This window comes from Dermacentor silvarum, chromosome 5 (genome assembly GCF_013339745.2).
Source record: "Dermacentor silvarum isolate Dsil-2018 chromosome 5, BIME_Dsil_1.4, whole genome shotgun sequence".
NCBI classification, from domain to species: domain Eukaryota; kingdom Metazoa; phylum Arthropoda; class Arachnida; order Ixodida; family Ixodidae; genus Dermacentor; species Dermacentor silvarum.
Window position 1 is genome coordinate 8,117,603 of NC_051158.1, and position 18,402 is coordinate 8,136,004.

The following is an 18,402-nucleotide window of genomic DNA, read 5'->3' on the forward strand; positions in this document are numbered from 1 at the left end:
CAGACGCATTTCTGGTTAACATCCCTGCCTTCTCTTTCTCTCCTCCTCCTCCTCCTCCTCCTCCTCCTCCTCCCCTACTGATGCAAAAGCATCAGATGCCTCATTGAGCGAAAAAGTCGGTGTCTGTAGCCGCGAAGCGGTACCTATATTCCCATTTGCTGCGACGTCACGTCACGAGCTCGCCTCGTCGGAGTAGAGCGGATGAAAGGGAAGAACTTCTGCCATGCTATAGCGCGCCAGGTTTTGCGTTAGGGGAAAGGGTATAGAATGAGCTACGCATAGAATGAACTATGCGTGCCATTGAGAGATAGTAATGGAAGCTTCTATATTCTTTAAGAGCGCTATAGTCCAAGACGTCTCCTGATCAGTGGTTAGCTGATCTGGCGATGACGCTAAACGGCGCAGCGTGCGTAGTGGGAAGCGGAAGCAGAATGCATGAATAAGGAAACATAGACCACTTCGGGGCCACAAGAAGTATGAGGTGGTGCGTGGAATCTGGATAGGAGTAAGGTTGCCAGCGCTAGCGTTCGCAAATGCCATTCAATGCTTAAAATCGGATATCTTGTCGGGGTTGGAATTCAACCAAAGATCAGCAGGCCGGTTGGCTTTGGGAACCGAAGGTAAACCCAGAAATTAGGCAGTGCGGGATGACATGGTTTGGGTCCCTCTTGAATTCAGAGAAACGCAGAGCAATATTAGGTTTGAAGGAATACTGGGGAACCGCTATGAAAATAAATGGGCGGCCAAAGTGCACATGTATCTGTACCTGAAAAGCGTGGGCACGGTTTGGAGGAGGTGGTCAACAAAGTTGCCAACCAAGTACATGGTAACTTAAAATGTAAACAAATAACCAGGATTTATCCAAAATTAAGGGAAACAAAAAGAGATAATGAATTAGATGCAAAGAACGGAAACAAAATAATTCAAGGAGCACTTAGTTATCCTTACGTGGATTTATTTTCATCATTTAGTTATGGTAGCGACGATAGTTTTGTGATTACTGTGATGTACACTTATTAGTTCGGTTACAACCTTAGACAGATTCTTGGTCAAAGGTAAATCTATACGCGACTCTGGTTGAGTAGGTCAGTGACATGAACTGGCATGGCACTTTAAACGAAACTTTTCTAGCACAAACTGAGGAACCATTTCTTGTCTGGTTTTCAAATGTCAATACAATACAGGTCCACATTAAATCTCCAACGAAGATCTCCAGGGTAGTGTCATCATGGCTAACGCATGAAAAGTGCGGCGTGATGAACTTCCCTATATCATACTTGGATGTGCCTGGAGATATATACACAGTGATTATCACAATTGCGCCTTTCGTTTGTACGGCACAGACATCCCAACAGTCGGTGGCAGTGTCCTCTTGGGAGTCAAGTGTATATGGTTGTGTATATATATATATATATATATATATATATATATATATATTGTCAGCACTATTAACGTACTTCGTCCTTTTCATTTGTACATAGCCATCATCACCTTCCCTGTTCTTCTACTTCTTCGCGCATGAGCTGGGGCGTTTGCTTTTTGGAATAAAAAGCGCTTGACAGCTCGGTCGGTCTCGGTCTTATAAAGTGGTGGAGGTGGTAAGGCGCCGGTAAGGCGAAGGAGAACGACGTCTGGCCGAACGGGAACTATGAGGCAGATTGGGAGCAGCTGGAGGAGACGGTGAACGCTGCTGAGGGAACGAGTACGAACCGGGATAGTAGGAGTCTGGTCGGCGAGTGCGGTCTCTCTCGTGCTCAGCATAGCCTCGTCTTTCATCCTGCTGGCGACGGCGGCAATATATATATATATATATATATATATATATATATATATATATATACTTTGTCCGTTGCGTATATGGCAACGCCTCCTACTCGTCAGTCGATGGACTGTTTCCAAACGATTCCAGTGTACCCATCGACTGGAAACAATACAACTTGATTTAATTATTGAATATATTATGATTTAGTCTTGTAATTATTATTATTATGGGCGGAGTGCTCGAAGCATGTGTAGTGTAAAGCTGGCATACAATAGTGTGTGATTGGTGCAGCTCAGCTCGATCCTGTATTGAACTTACAACATAGAGCTAATTCATGATTATTAATGGGGTTTTATGGCGGGAGGGCCAAGGTACACCAAAGGAGTGCCACATGAGTTCGTTCAGTAGCACGTCGCGTAGTAAGCGCAATGCAGACCGGACATTTTTGTACTGCGAGATCGCACCGATATACACTCCGTTGTAATATGAAAAAGAACATTGAAATTTCTCCAAACGCGCAATTTACAACATGTTTCATTGCTGATGCCTATGTAGCTCTCACGCGAACTTTTGCCTTATGATTTTTGTTTAATTGGCGCATGAACGTAAACAATTTTCAGCATCGAAGCGAAATTTGTTCTTATGATTCATATTTTCGTAACGTGTACCATGCATTGTGAAAAAAAGGAAAAGTTGCATTATTTTACATTTAGAACTATTTTACTCTCACGTTAAGATATACTCAATTAAGATATACTGAAAAATAGCAAGTATGACAAGCGTATCATAAAAAAATAATCTCTGTGAAGAAAACCCTTGTGAAATGCGAAAGCAGCACCTACGAGCAAAATAGAGTACGAACCTTTCTGCAGAATCTGGCCCCTATAACTGTGGTCGCTTCGTCGATTGCCGAGTACTGCAGACCATTATTTGTGCAAGTTATCTTTATGTGGCTCCGGAATTAGTGGCTGTGTGATACCATGTAGTATTGAATATTTTTGTCATGTATCCACGCTTACCAGAAACGTGACGCAGGCTTCCGGCAGTTTATCAGTGTAATGAGTCTTAATAAATAATGATGAAAGTATGTATTTACATGAGGGACGGGGGGAGCGGGGGAGGGTGTAATATATCCATTTGCAGTCTAAGTTTGAGATTTTAGTTTGGTCGAAACATTCTAGCAATGATTTCCTGGCAACCACATATGTTGCAATGTCCTTAATGTGAACGAGCCGTTGCACAGGCTTATCTACGTGCCAACACCGCCTGCTTCCGTTAAAGGCAGCGATAAGATCTACTTCGTCGCACCACGCTGGTGAAATTGCATCCTAATGACTTATTGCGCAGAGAATTGAAACAGCGCCCCATTTCGTACTGATATGGAGGCCTCTGATGGACGTCGGCGTCTTTTGTTCAACACTGATTCGCTTTGTGCTATCACCTAATTGAATTTTCTGCCTTTAATTAGTTTGAGCTCCAGTCTTTAGTGCCGCTTTTTTCTGTGCTCACGAGGGGTCCGACGGTATTTTAAGCGCGCAAGCTGCTTTCCGAAGCGTACATCACTCCTGAAGAAAGCCGAGCGCCAGGCTGGGATACACTTGTGCCCATTCATTTGGAACAATGAGTGCCCGATGATAGTTTGAGCTACATTCTGTGATACTTATGAGCTGAACAAGAACGTGTCGCAGAAACTACGACAGTGCATGGCGTCGACTGCAGAGGAGCTGATGAGGGGCTCCACTGTTGCCTTGCCTGCGGTGACATTTTGGTTTCCATACTGTGGCCTGTTCGATGTGAATGATCCTAAAATATGAACTAGGTGACTGCCCTGAATAGAAGAAAGATTAACAGTGGTTGATTGATGCTGCTGCCTCCTCCCCCTTCCCTTAGACAATTGTTGGGACGATGTGGGACTAAAATTTTTAGGGGTGTTCGAATGGAAGTCTTGCGAATCTTGCGAAAGGAAAACGACAACAATAAGCTCATTTTCATTTTTGATAGATGTAATACCGTTAACTATTGCATGTCAGGTCAACCGAGATTGTTTTAGGTGAGAAACAACGAAACCTTTCCTCTTATCAGAAGCAAGAAAATGAGTAACAGGTCCCAGATGCATCTAGTAGATTATAGCGGGTGTTCAAGGAGCTCACGACAATACTAGAACACCATAGATTGTTTCGAAGGAATCCAAACATGAATTGCTTTTCCCAGAGACAGCGACTTTGTAGGCTGCCTAAGACGTCACATGCTTACTCAACGGCTGGTAACTATTGTGCTTCCATGTTGCTTACGCCATGTGTTTGTTCAAGAACTGAATCGTCTGCGCGACAACCGCGGTTCTCCTGCAAGAATTGTATTCCAAATTTCCGACAATCCCAGAGTCTTCAAATTTAGTTTTTAGGCCCTCAAGGTTTTACTTAATCTTTAATAAATACAGGAGTGGACTCTGGATTGTAATTAGACTTTCTGTTTATGTCCTTCGCCTCTTCCCTCTCTCGTCATCGTCACCCATTTTGATTCTCTTTAATTCCCTCTTAACCTTTTCCCAGCGGATGTGTTTCAGGGCGACCTCTCTGCCTTCATTATTATTAAACTTTGCTCTCTATTTAAATATACCTACGCAAGTTATACAAGAAACGTGTTACTAGGCGCACTCGCTCCTTCGGCGGTCCCGGCTTCGTAGGCGAGTTAGTTGGAGTTTTAAATAATTATAACTGCATGTGTTAACTGCATTCATGCCGCCGAACAAACAAACATAGCACTTGCAATTACAATGAGGAGAAGCTCCACGATTTTCTCCGATTCCCGCACAGCTATTAGGAACTACGCAGCCGGCTTCGTTTCAATGGAAGCACACAAGGTACTTCTACACAGTAGTAATACTCATAATTACGAGCAACTGCATAGCTCACACCTAGTCTGGTTTCCGGCTCAGCACGGCCACTCGGTCAGCCCCAATTGCTTCATTCCTAACCAGCAAGCTCACTCTACTGTGCGAGATCTCACATGCCGCGCATCAGATCAGGAACTGTTCCAGGATGACTGCGGCTCCTGCAAAGACCCACTTAGTACTTTTCACGAGATCACCTCAAACTATAGGGACAGCCGGAGGTTCTTTCCTCCCCCCCCCCCCCTCCATCAGAAGCAGAATGATTCAAACTAAATCTTATCCCACACATTTTGTGCTTAACAAAATTGACCAGGATTTTCCCGCTGAATGTTAAAGTTGTGGACACACTCCGTGTCTATTTGATCATATGTTCTGGCTGTGCCCCAACCAAAGGGCTCGGACCTCAACAGTGAGGAGGACTGGAGTCGACGCACATTCAGCGAATTCCTCCAAGATCAACTCCTGGCCGTCCGGAGAGCTCACTACATCGGGAAAGCCTTTGGCCTACCGGTGCCTACGTGGGCGGAGCCACCGACTTAGCCTGGGGGCTTTTGCCCTCGGGCCCTAGTTTCTCTGGACCAAAATAAAGTTCTTGCCATGCCATGCCATGCATGTGTTAAAACTATGGTGCGGTGTCTGCGAGTAAGGTGGGGTTGGACCTGTGGCTAGAAGATGAAACTTATATTTCACTTTCAGACGCCTGAAGTGCGCTAACGGTTTTGACCATCTGTAATACTTATCTCTCTATGCCCACAGTTATTGCTAACTTTCTTCATATGCATGTGCTATGCCATGAGTCACGTTTTCATTACTGCATACTTTTACAGCGAAGCTGTTATATGTTAGGTTCCGGGAGATCGCGCCCTGCAATTTGATTTTTGTAAATTGTTTTATATCAATAAAATTCAATTCAATTCAACACACCGGAAGTAGGCAACAATATTGTGGCGTCTCGGTTTGTGGTGTCTCGTTCCCTTCGCATATACCAAAATTTGTGATGGAAGGGTATGAATGTATGACTAACATGACTGACAGGTCATGACATCAATAACATCATATGCTTGTGAGTTACGTCACGACTAACGATAATAAAATCACTTGTGGTCATACCCGCATTGGATACGCGGGTGAGAAACACCCGCCAGGGATATGCGGCTATGAGCCAGGGACAAGAGAGAAAGAAAAGACAGAAAAAAAGACAGCAGGAAGGCAAGAAAGAAATTAACGTGTGGCTGATTCCCGCTTCGGATATGTGGGTATGAGCCGCCGAGAGCAGGAGCGGCAGAGTTCTCGTCGACGTTGCGGGCGGACTTGGCCCAGCAAACGCACTATTTGGCCATCGCGCCGGGCGAAAACAAGACGCCGGAGTCCTTGCTCTTTGACGAACATGGCGAAGACGCTCAATATAGTCTATATTGATGGTATATATAGATATATTCACTATAGCAATATTCACTACGGCAGACCCGCCCTAGTGACAGCTTCGCTCTACTTCCGTCCTCACAGTAGTGGAAGGGCTCTGAAATTTTTTTTTTCTGCAGCCAGTAAGTTCGGAAGGCTTGCAATAAAAAAAATTTTACCGTCCATTCATTCCGTACAGATGCGCCAAAATGTGCGGCCCCGGTATGAACCACTTGTGATTTCTTGATTTCATTCTTTGTTTTTTTTTTCTTTCTTTCTTTCCCTCTTTCTTTTTTGCACCTGACTCTTACCCGTTTATCCAATGCGCGTATTTCCCACACGTCATTGTATTATCGTTAATCGTGATGTAATTGACGAGCATGTGATAGGATTGATGTCATGACCTCTCAGTCATGTCAGACATACATTCGTACCCTTCTGTGAAAATTTTTGTATATACCAAGTGAACGAGACGCGAGTTTTCGATAGGTTTTCGATAGGTTTATTTCCGCCGGGGGGGGGGGGGGGGGGATGGGTTTCTGTGGTCGGACCGCGAGTGGTTTCGTCTAGGTATATACAGCTTCGTTGTAAAACCTCCGACACACCTGGGCGCATCGTGAAATTAAGTCTAAACAAACGGGGACAAAGAAAGATAAACAAGTATCTAACAGCAGGTCTTATTTTTTTTTTTGGTAACATCAGGCTCAAATGCCATACAGATCTTCGCAAAACATCTCACGATTCCTTCTATATGCTGCACACAGCGACCATGGGAATTGTCTGGAAATTATAGACATTATAATTATAAACATTATAGAATCATAAACAGTATAGGAAATTATAGAGAAAAGCAGCGACACCTCTTTCATGTAGCACTGGATGGGTGACTCACATGTGTTTTCGCTGTGAAATCAAAAACACTTCCACTGTTTCCCGCAATGTTTCATTTCAATGTTTGAAAAAAATGGCTGTTTGTCAATGACTGCTATTTTTTTTTTTCAAACATTGCAATAAAACACCGAGGGACGTCGTGGAAGTGTTTTTCATTTGACAGCGAAAACACGTGTGAGTCACCCATCCAGTGCTATATGAAAGAGATCTCGCTGCTTTTCTCGCGTCTATAATTTCCAGACAATTCATGTGGTCGCTTTGTGCGGCCTAGATGAAATCCTGAGATGTTTTGCGAACATCTGTATGGCATATGAGTCTAATGTTTCCGGGAAAACAAAAGCAATTGTCAGAAAGGGCTGGTCTATCTGCTTCTTTCTTTGTCCCCGTTTGTATAGCTCGAAATTTCGTGATGAATCAATTGCAAATAGGCGAGCTCGCAGTGACACCTAGGTGTCCCGCTTCTCAATATGAAACATAAGGAATTAACCACTTGTGTTCGAGCTGTTCACATGCTTTAGTTAAGACGGTTTTGTTCTGAAGTAGGTGGTTCATTTAAAAACGCTTCGCCACCACTTTTATCACTACAATTCGATCTGCCCCCGTGAAATATTGAACAAACCCTCTTTTCACCTAAAATAAGTTGTCGTAGGGCAAGCTGGTTGCTATTCGCTTATAGCAGCCATGGTTTGCAGTCTTGTGTTCTTTGCGCTCGTTTTACTTGTGCTATCGTGGGATCAACTCTTTCCACTATTGTATTTTCGGCGTTGCATCATAGCGGCTAAAATGAAAAAAACACTCGATTTTGTTTCCTTCTTAGTTTTATACGCAAAACCAGCTTAGAAAGAACAGTCATATAGATGTGTGTGTTTCTTCTAACATACCTTCGCAACCTCCAATGAGACGTAATTTCCACGGAAGAGTGCTTTCGATATTTTATTTTTCGTCTTAGTAGTCGTTATTATACGGGGTATTCAAAATTAGGCTTTATGGTTTCCTTACATTTAGGCACATGGAAGCACGCGAAGACCACCTGTACACATAAGTTATGTGGCCAGGGGGGCACAAAGTGAGGTGATAATTATCACTGTCAGCTTCCCAATTAACTAAAATTTAATATTTACTTTTTGTTCACTGCAGTAAGTCGGTATGTTTGTATTGAAAAGTTATGGGCCATCGTGTTTCTACACAGTATCACTCGGAAGAATTCTTCTAGCGCCTCTGTGCTCTGAGATATCCGACTCCAAATTTTAATTGTCCTTCACTTGATTACGCATGCAAAAGTGTTAGGAGCTCCTCCCTGATGTGACGCGGCTGTTGCGTGCGGCGTTTAGTCTGACAACGGGGCGGAGGCATAGGCAAATATGATAACTGCGCCCCTTCCCCTCTCGGATGGCAAAATAAAATATCGAAGAACCCGGAACAGCTGTCGTAACACGCTACCGCGCAGCCTGTAACGATGGCGGAAGCTGCCATGCCGAGATAATGGCACGAGCGGAAAAGCCGGGCTTCATCTGTCCAAATTATTCTATGTAAGAAGCTCCTTTTCTTCATAAATTTTGATCAGGCCCCAATTGTAAAAGTCTACCTGCCTTTCAAAGTCCGCCTCGCTTAGGTCCTGGTGAAGGTAAACATGATAGGGATGGAAATTATGCGATATATCTGAGTCATAAGATCGATCGATATACTTTAATGAAGTTGCTTGTTTGGCGAGTATCTGCTCATGCACATACAATGAGAAGAATATAAGCTTGTGCTGGTATGCTGGCCCTCGAGCAGCAAAAGTTCCTTGCGACGTCTCTACAGATGAGCTGGTCGCGTGTTCATGGCACAGGCTTGCAGAAAAACTTGCAGTGGTATAGTGTCGGCCAGCCGTATGGTCCGCAGCCACTTGTTTCAATGTCAATGCACCCTTGCCACACATGATCGAAGAAGAATAGCCGGACTGTTCTTGCGGGCGTCGGCAGTGGGCAGCCACCTGGCGGTTGGCGGCAACTATAAGCCGAGCAGACGCTCATCGCTTCCAACAAGAAAACTGGAAAGAATGAAATGACGTCTTGTACAAAGCGCTTGAAAAGTGCCGACACGTGACATTTGCTTGGGCAGGACTTATGTTTTCTTTTGTTAAGAGAAGCCTTCGCGCCTGTTCTTGATCTGGGCTATTGCTCTTCACTTAAAAGTGCCTCAGAACTACTAACACCAATCTTTAAGGACCAGTATGTGCATATTTTTGGCATGTCAGCAGCTCATCATAATTTCGTTCTTTATAACTGTTGGCAATGCACAACTCTAACAGCTCGTTAGTGTAAGGCAACACATTAGGTTGTGGGTTCGCACGCCTCATGCGTGGTACGTGCCACGCCATTTTAACCTTGTTAGGTTTTCGCTTTTGCTGAAATATTCAGGATTTATAATGAGGCAGCTAAAAAAATAAGGAAGTTACTTTCAAATATTCAATTGAAGTTCAATTGCGAGAAGGTCGACAAAGCTACTCGTCACAAAATTCAAAATTTTGCCTGACGAAAATTGTCCGAAAATATCAAGGGAAGCACTCCACGATGGAACGCAATGCTGAGCTTACAAGTAATAAACGCTTTGAAGCCGGTAGAGTGGTGCCGATTGTAATCATCAGGCAACATAATGATGAAGTGCCTCTAGTGGCAGCCACTGTGCTCATCTACGTATTATGCCATAACATTTGGACTACGATGAATACTCACTGTATTCTGAGCTACACCTGTCTTTTTTCTTCTTTTTTTTTTGTTTGTTTGGGCTCACCGGTGCAAAGACCAGAAATATAGGAATACATATAATACCGTACCGTAGTTAATCTTAGAAATAGTACCGGGCTATGAAATAAACAAAACCAAGTCAAGAGGTGTCAATCAAATCAAGAGGTGTGTAGCTTGGATATAAAATGCAAGAGGAAACAAACTAAATTTAACGTATGTGCTTTGAATCAACGCTATTATTACTTATAGCAGCCCACCAATGCTCCACAATGTAGATCTTGAAGAAGGGGGCGCGCCGCGTCCTGCTCCCGTGCAGAGGAAGCAATGACGTTAATTCTGAGCTTCCCTTCTTTGGTGGCTGTGAAGCACGCGTCTAGCCAACGATAAAGTAAATTACTTGACTTCGCGACCCGGAACTGCACAGGAAGTAATGAGGTACATCATATTGCAGGGCTCTTAGACGATCTTGACTACCCGTGTTCCATAAACGCGCAGCCAAAGCAAGGTATCGGAGTATACGGCTGTTTTTGCATGCGACACACAACGAAATGAGGCCGCGAACTGAACCCGCGACGTTGTGCTGAACAGCTCAACGTCATAGCCACTAAGTTACGGTGGCAGGCAAACCATTGACACAAAAGCTTTATGAGAAGACCGAATGCATGTAAAGCTACAAAAAAAACGTATTTCCTTCACTCACGGGTGAGCAGGACACCGCTTAGAAACGACGCTGATTTCATGTCTGGCTTCTGCACTTGTGCCACTGATTGTGCACCGGGTAACTATCGCAGCATAGAACATTGCCCCGATAGACGTACAGCGGAGGCTCAGTTGAAAACGATAAGATATGTACACGTCTGCCAATGAAATGTGACACACTTGTGATCGACAAGTGAATGAAATTGTCTCGACGTCCTTTGAACTATCCTCAACGGACTCATTTCGGTGCTGACTGCCGCCGAAACGGTTTGTCGGGGAAAAAAAAAAGTTGTAATAAATGCAAGATAGTGCAAAACCTTAAGTAGGTGAGAGCCGCCACGTCATACAACGGCGGGAAACGTAATTAAAGGTAAAATTATAACAGGTACACTTATGCGCATTATCAGTGGTGAGCCTGCCTGCAATACCTCTGCGTATCTCTCTCTTCCGTTGCATGAAGACAGTGCCCTGAGAATTGACACAAAATAGAAGAATGCCATTTCATGGTAGTGCATCGTTGAAATCGGATAATATCTCAGCTATTCTCAATTTCTTATATCCCGCTATTTGCATTTAGCAGTTTTAAATACGCACGAGAGCATATCGATTGGAGACGTAATCAGCAAATGAAATCTAATACGTCAGAGCATCGGAGTAGTCGGCGCTACCTATGGGGAAGAGGTTTAAATACAGCCAATTAAAACGAGTCTACCTCTCGGAGAGGCACAGAATTAGCGTGTTTGTGGCTCGAATTATAAAACAAACGCTTTTATTTGCACCTTATATAGTTTTCTACGCTGAACCAGCTTAGAAATAACTGCCGTATAGATGTGCATGTTTCTTCTAACATAACTTCGCAGCCTGTAATAAAACGTCGTGATTTCCACAGAAGATTGCTCTTGATCTTTTTTTTTTTTGTCTTTGTAGTCCCCTTTAATTCTAAGGATAGCGTAATCGTCTATTCTTTCCAAAGCACCGTAAAGACACACCATTTGAATGATTGTGAGATATTGTTCTCTGCCCCTTTGTTTATTTTAAAATGAGCAGCTGAAACAGCTTCGTTTTTGAACAAAAAGTATAAAATCACACACTATAGCCTTTGGCCTACATCTGTGCACAATGAGTCCTTATTTCCTCCGCTGGATGAGAATATGTAAGTGACGAAAATGCGAATTTTTAGGGGAACTTTTTCAAAACGGAGGCAATTTTGTGATAAACTGCATTTTGAAATAAATAACCCATTTTTTTACGTATAACCTGTAGTAACAGGCGACAGACCAAGAACTCTGAGAATTGTCTACTAATGCGTTACCATTGTTTGCTTCGGCTGTGGCTACGCGTTTGCTTATTTTCGCTCACCTGCTTTTCCTAGCTTATACGCGTCGACCCATGGCCTTTCCGGTGGCGAATAATGCTTAGGCTTTAGTAGACGATTGTCAGATTTTCTAGCCGCATCCGGCCCCTTCAATGCAATCGTACCAATTAAGCCGGAAGGCCCGGCCCGAGCGCGCCTGTATGTAGCAGACCATGCGAAAGGGAACACCAGATGCTGCAGTATATCGTGTGAGGTACTGCAAGCCATGTCACCCTCGCGGTCGCAAGCTTGTGTTATGCGCGCTCCTTGTCCACGCCAGCTCTCACCTGCGTTCTGGCTGTGCCTGGGTAAGGCCCAATGAAAACGCGCTCGATTGCCCGCGAGGTGTTCATAACACGAAGGATGCTCAGCAGCGTTTAATTGAACAATGGGCCACCCAAAATGTCAATACGGTCCACACCCAAGTTTCCAGTTGGCCCACCCCCCCAAATTTAATGTTGGCCCACCACCAAATTTCAAGTTGGCAAACCTCCAAATTTCAAGTTGACCAAACCCCAATTTCAAGTTGGTCCAACCCCTAATTTCAGTTGGCCCACCCCTACTGTAAGCTTCCCCATGCATTTTCTAATGAACCATATGTATCTCTAGGGCTATTATCCTTGTGTTTAATTCTTTCAAGCGAAGCTTGCACACACTTGTATACGTATATCGCAAGAGAGTCTGTTGCTGGGCCTGTTGGTACATACTTCTAGAAACGATGTAACCCAGCCTTTAAGACTCAAACACCAGGAGAGAAGTAGACGGACACACGCTGGGACTAGCAAGAAGTTTAATGAAACAACCACACAGAAGTTCGCAGGAAAACCAGAGCGCGCATGCGTAGTACATACCAGGTGAATACCAAAGAAAAAACACAGAATTACATCTAGCAACCACATTTTTAAAATATTTACCAAGATAGCTTCCAGAAGAATCAGGGCAATTGCACTTGACTTCAGCCAACCGAGAAAACAGGCTGGCTTCAGGAAGGGATATTCTACGATGGATCATATCCATGTCATCATTCAGGTAATCGAGAAATCTGCGGAGTACAATAAACCTCTCTATATGGCTTTCATAGATTATGAAAAGGCATTTGATTCAGTAGAGATACCAGCAGTCATAGAGGCATTGCGTAATCAAGGAGTACAGGAGTCATACGTGAATATCTTAGCAAATATCTACAAGGATTCCACAGCTACCTTGGTTCTTCATAATAAAAGTAGAAAGTTACCTATCAAGAAAGGGGTCAGGAAAGGAGACACAATCTCTACTATGCTATTCACTGCATGCTTAGAAGAAGCTAGTATTCAAGCTCTTAGAGTGGGAAGACTTAGAAGGGAGGATCAACTGCGAATATCTCAGCAACCTTCGGTTTGCAGATGACATTGTCCTATTCAGCAACAATGGCGACGAATTACAACAAATGGTTGAAGACCTTAATCAAGAAAGTGTAAGAATTAGGTTAAAGATGAATATGCAGAAGACAAAGATATTGTTCAAGAGCCTGGCAAGGGAACAAGAATGCAGAATTGCCAGTCAGCCTCTAGAGTCTTTAAAGGAGTACGTTTATCTAGGTCAATTACTCACAGGGGAGCCTGCAGGATCATGGGAAAGAAATTTACAGAAGAATAAAATTGGGTTGGAGTGCATACGGCAGGCATTGCCATATCCTGACTGGGAGCTTACCACTGTCGTTGAAAAGAAAAGTGTACAATCATTGCATTCTGCCGGTGCATGAAACTTGGAGGTTAACCATGAATCTCGAGAACAAGTTAAGGACCGCACAAAGAGCGATGGAACGAAAAATCTTAGGAGTAACGTTAAGAGATAGGAAGAGAGTGGTGTGGATCAGAGAACAAACGGGGATAGCCGATGTTCTAGTTGATATTAAGCGGAAGAAATGGAGCTGGGCAGGCCATGTAATGCGTAGGACGGATACCCGGTGGACCATTAGGGTTACAGATTGGATACCAAGAGAAGGGAAGTGCAGTCAAGTATGGCAGAAAACCAGGTGGGATGATGAAGTTAGGAAATTTGCAGGCGCAAGTTGGAGTACGCTAGCTCAAGACAGGGGTAATTGGAGATCGCAGGGAGAGGCCTTCGTCCTGCAGTAGACATAAATATAGGCTTATGATGATGATGATGATGATGGTGAACCACATTTTTCTAAATAAGGTATCTCTTCCTTTGACAGCGATAACGAGGGTACACTAACACATTGATTGTGACCAAGTTTATAGATATGGTACGCTTCAATCAGTTCTCGTTCGTATCGTGTGGTTCCCCTGCCAATAATTTGTGTGTCTTCTCGAACAGGTCAACAGCCGCACACTCGGCAATGAGCAGGCAGGTTTGCCCCTCCTCCTGACGTGACTGACGTGTCGTGTTCTTTAAAGCGGACATTATTGCAACACCCTATCTGGCCCATATGCACGCGACCACACGTCCATGGTGTTCGATGAACAACATGTTCGATGCAAGTTGTGAGATTATGGCTAGAACTGCAGACAATCCTAGGTTTACGATTTTCAATCCTAGCACATAGACTTGACATCTTGCATAGCGTCGAGAACATGACCCGAACGGCGTGCCTTGTAGCAACTTTTTTCACGTTGTAGCAAACCATGGGGATATACGGCTTGACTTCCACTCGCTTACGGTCCTCATTGGCAGTGCTATGTGCTCTGCCTTCTCTTTCTTTTTTTAACGTTTTCAGTTTTGTCTCAGCTACTGCCTTGAGAACAGTGTCAGGAAAGCCGGCTACCTGTAGATGCTTAATCTGCTCATGAAATTTTTGCTCCACTGAAGGCTAATTCAGAGCATGCACGAACGCTCTAAATTTGGTCGTCTGCTGGATATATGCGCCTCGTACCCAGAAACGGCTTCTACCATTTGAGTCGTCGCACTTTAAACTAGTGAAGCAAGCCATGGCCACCCTTTGCATCATCAGTGCCCTGAATAGAAGCTGTCATCATTCAACGTTGTCGTCCTCGGCGGGTTACATATGTTCCGAGTTTTACAGGGAAGCTGTATCTGGCTAGGTTCTCGCGAATCGCGTCCGCGGACAAAATGGCGCGTAGAACAAAAATTTTCGGTGGCGAAAACTCTCGTCTCGTTCACTTGGCATATACCGAAATTGCCATGGAAGTGCCCGAATGTATGACTGTGTCATGTATGAACATGACTGATAGGTCTTGACATCAATAACATCACATCCTCGTCAGTTACGTCGAGAATGACGATAAAAAAATCACGTGTGGCGCACACCCGCAATAGATATGCGGGTATGAGCCAGGGATATGTGAGTATGAGCCAGGGAGGGAAAATAAATAAATTAATAAGTAAAAAAATGTCGCAGATTTCCCGAAAGGCGAAGCATCAGTTGCGATAGCGAATTAGCAGAAAGCTATTCGGAATAGGGATAGTAGTTGTATCGGCTGCAATAAGTTGGACACATTCACTTATTAACTGAATTAACAAGTGTGGTGTCAGCGCGCACCAGCACACATGAATAGATCACACTCGATGACCGCAGACAACCACTGTCAAACGCTGCCAGCAAGCGCAGCCGCCGCAGCGAGCGAAGGTTCATGCGGTCTATCGCTTCAACGGAAACTGAGCTGTCGAATGCACAGCGCATACAAAGGTCAGAGCCGTGTGGAGATCGCTTGCAACATACGGTGCGCGCGACAACACCGGCAGCCCGTACCAGCGCAACCATAATAAAGAACCAAACGCAAAGCGCAAAGTACATAAACGCATTTGTTGGCAGAGTAGAAGCCGCCCCCTCCTTCCCTCGCTGCCTTCCCGCTTTGCTCCTTTCGCGTGGGAGATTGCGTCGCCAGTTCCCGTTGCGCCCGGTTGCAAGTACGTATTTGGTGCCGCTGGAAAGCGTCGACCCCCCTCCCTCCCTCCCATCCCACCACGGCATTTCGCGCCACGGAAGTTGCGCTTGTTTTCCGCCATGCGTTCGCTCTCCGTGATAGCGCGCGGCCCACGCGCGCTTTCACTCACTCATATGGCTCGCGGCGACGATTTTATCGCCCTTGGACTTTATACGAAACCTGACGCCGACGGCGACGTAGATGGCAGAAATCTGTTTGAAGTGTCTATATAATTGTTATCGCAATAATAAATAAATCACGGGTATCTCAAGCCGGGGCCGCACATTCCAGCTTAGCTGGTTTACCATCTGTACGGGTGCATGGGCGGTGATTTTTATTGCGATAATTATATGGATACTCCAAGCAGATTTTTGCCGTCGGCGTCGTCGACGCCGCCACCGTGAGGTTCCGTATGAAGTCCAACGACGATGAAATCGTCGCCGCGCACCGTATTCTATATGTGCGAGTGAAAGCGCTCGAGGGACGCGCGCTTTCACGGGGAGCGAATGCGTGGCGGAGACCAAACGCGACATCTTCCGTCGCGCGATTTGGAAGGAGGGAGGGGAGGCGACATTTAGCTGCGGTGCCAAAAGCGTATTTATATAAAAACGTTGCTAGGCGAGAGTGTGGTAAAGACTTCCGAGACTGCTCGACGAGTGTCGCGTTCTGATCTCGTCGAAAACCTCCAAGCCGCCGCCAGAGGCACCGGCAACAATCAACAACGCCGCGCGTGTTCGGCGCGAACGCGGGCAAAACGCCGACGGCGTAGGCAACGGTTCTGTGCGTTACTGGTGCTACTACAAGTCCAAGTTTATACAGCTGATAAAACTGCTATCCTTAATCCCTAAAGCTCTCTACTAATTTGCTATCGCAATTGATGCTTCGCATTTCGGGTGAAACTGCGACATTTTTTTTTTAACAGCGGAGCTGTTTAAGCTCTTGGTTATATACCACGTAGTGCGAACAAGAACTGTGTGCCAATCCTGGGGTAGTGCAGAAAGGGTCCAAGCGCAATGGCACATACCCCTGTGAACTGGCGAAGCTGTTTAAGCTCAGGGATGGTCCATCGAGTGTACGCCAAAAAACCTCCGCCTGGCGATGACGTCACCATGCGTCGCCTAGCAACGCTTCGCCCCAGCTGCGGCGACCGCGCCGAGCCTCGCCACAGCTGCGTCAGGCGTGACGTCCTCGCGCGCGCCCCATCGCTTCGCCTTGCCGAGCCGTAACGTCCCCGCGCCGTGCGGAGTGTTTACCGTGGCTGGGCAGAAACAGAGCTAAGCCGTGACGTCACTGCGCGGACCCACGGGATATATAGATCCGCGTCGCCACCGTGGCAACACAAAAGCCACGCCGTTTCCGCGTTGCAGGGGCGTAGCCAGGGGGGGGGGGGAGGGGGGGTTCACACCCCCCCCCCCTCCCCCGCCCACTTACCCACCCTTTGTTCTCGTCGCTTCGCGCTGACATAATTCAATAAACTGGTGCTACTATCACAATTTCATTCCTGGGCGCTTCCGTTCGGGTTGGTAATTTACAGCGAATCATGTCTGCATATGGAAAAAGTGACACGGTGTTTCTCAAGGCTTTGACACTCTGTGAGGTTTTGGGCGAGAATGTGGCGGCCGCATTCTGAAGCAACAAATGCGCAACAAATGTAGCAACAAATGCGGCAGCCGCATTTTAGATGAAGGCGAAAATGCTCGAGGCCGGTTTACTTAGATTAAGGTGCACGTTAAAGACCCCAGGTGGTCGAAATTTCCGGTATACATTTCCGCCGCTTCCCTTCAGGTGCCGGTTAGGCCGCGCTCGCGCAGGATCTTAGGCTACGTTCACACTTGGTCTCGAAGCTATCGGAAGCGGCAAAATCTTGCAAAATCCGCCCGCCTAGGCGGCAGAACAGGCAGAAAGACAGGCGGCGAGCCAAATCGGTCTCATAGACCGATTTCTTCGCCATGGCCAAGCGGAAACGTGGCGGAAAGTCGTTCTGCTAGCCCGGAAGCTACACTAGCATGTAAACATGCCACCAAAAGTGTGGGCTGCAATGCTGATCGACGCGATCAAGAACCACCCTTTGCTATACGGCAAGAGTGGTACTAAAACGTACTGTCAGCAACACTCGCAATAGTATTCAACGTCGCGCGACCGGAGGTGCGGCAACGAAGCCTTGGCGTCACTCAACTTCTCGCGCTTTTGCAAAGCCAGGCGAACCCACCACCGCCGTTTCCGAGGTGTCCACGTCTTCCGTTTATTCATTGTCCATTTCTAGAAAAGAAGTAGGTAGAAGTATAAAAGCCATTTCTTCTTCCACTTCCATGGCAGACAATAGTTAGACATACTCCTCATTCGCAATCCATAATTCTCCTCGCACGTGCACGGTATGTTGCGGAAGTCGCGGGGTGCTTTTCTCGTCGCGACGATAGATTGGGAGCGTAGGTCTCACGTAGGAAGCACAGGCTTTGGCGAGCCCCAACACAAACTCCGGCCCGGGTTTTAGCTTTGGTGTTTCCGTTGCCGCTTTGGTGTCCTGGAGGCGCCGACAATAATACGAAATGATGAAATGGTATTACAACTTGTAAATAAAACCTAATAAAGAAATATAATCACGCCTAGGCACCAACCTGTGACTCAGCGGTACCGCGCCCGTGTGAGGAGAATCACGGAACGCCGAGGAATTTACCGAAGGTCGCAGATGACACGCGAAGTTGCGCAAAATGATCACTTTTGATGAAGGGTGGGCCAATGAATGAACATACCGCTCGAAATAATGCGATAATGAGCGCCACCACGCCGAC

At 45.7% G+C, this 18,402-nt stretch overlaps 2 protein-coding genes across 4 annotated transcripts in view; one reads left to right on the forward strand and one right to left on the reverse strand.

Moving 5' to 3' along the window:
* LOC125945518 (uncharacterized) overlaps nt 1-18,402 on the reverse strand; it is a 166,816-nt gene that overhangs the window by 37,022 nt on the left and 111,392 nt on the right. The window lies entirely within an intron of this gene.
* Nucleotides 11,480-18,402, forward strand: part of LOC125945521 (uncharacterized) — a 162,047-nt gene continuing 155,124 nt past the window's right edge. For both annotated transcript variants that reach the window (XM_049667335.1, XM_049667336.1), the window contains exon 1: nt 11,480-11,525. In XM_049667335.1, coding sequence (XP_049523292.1) covers nt 11,492-11,525 — 34 coding nt within the window. In that variant the 5' untranslated portion in view covers nt 11,480-11,491. The remainder of the gene's footprint in view (nt 11,526-18,402) is intronic.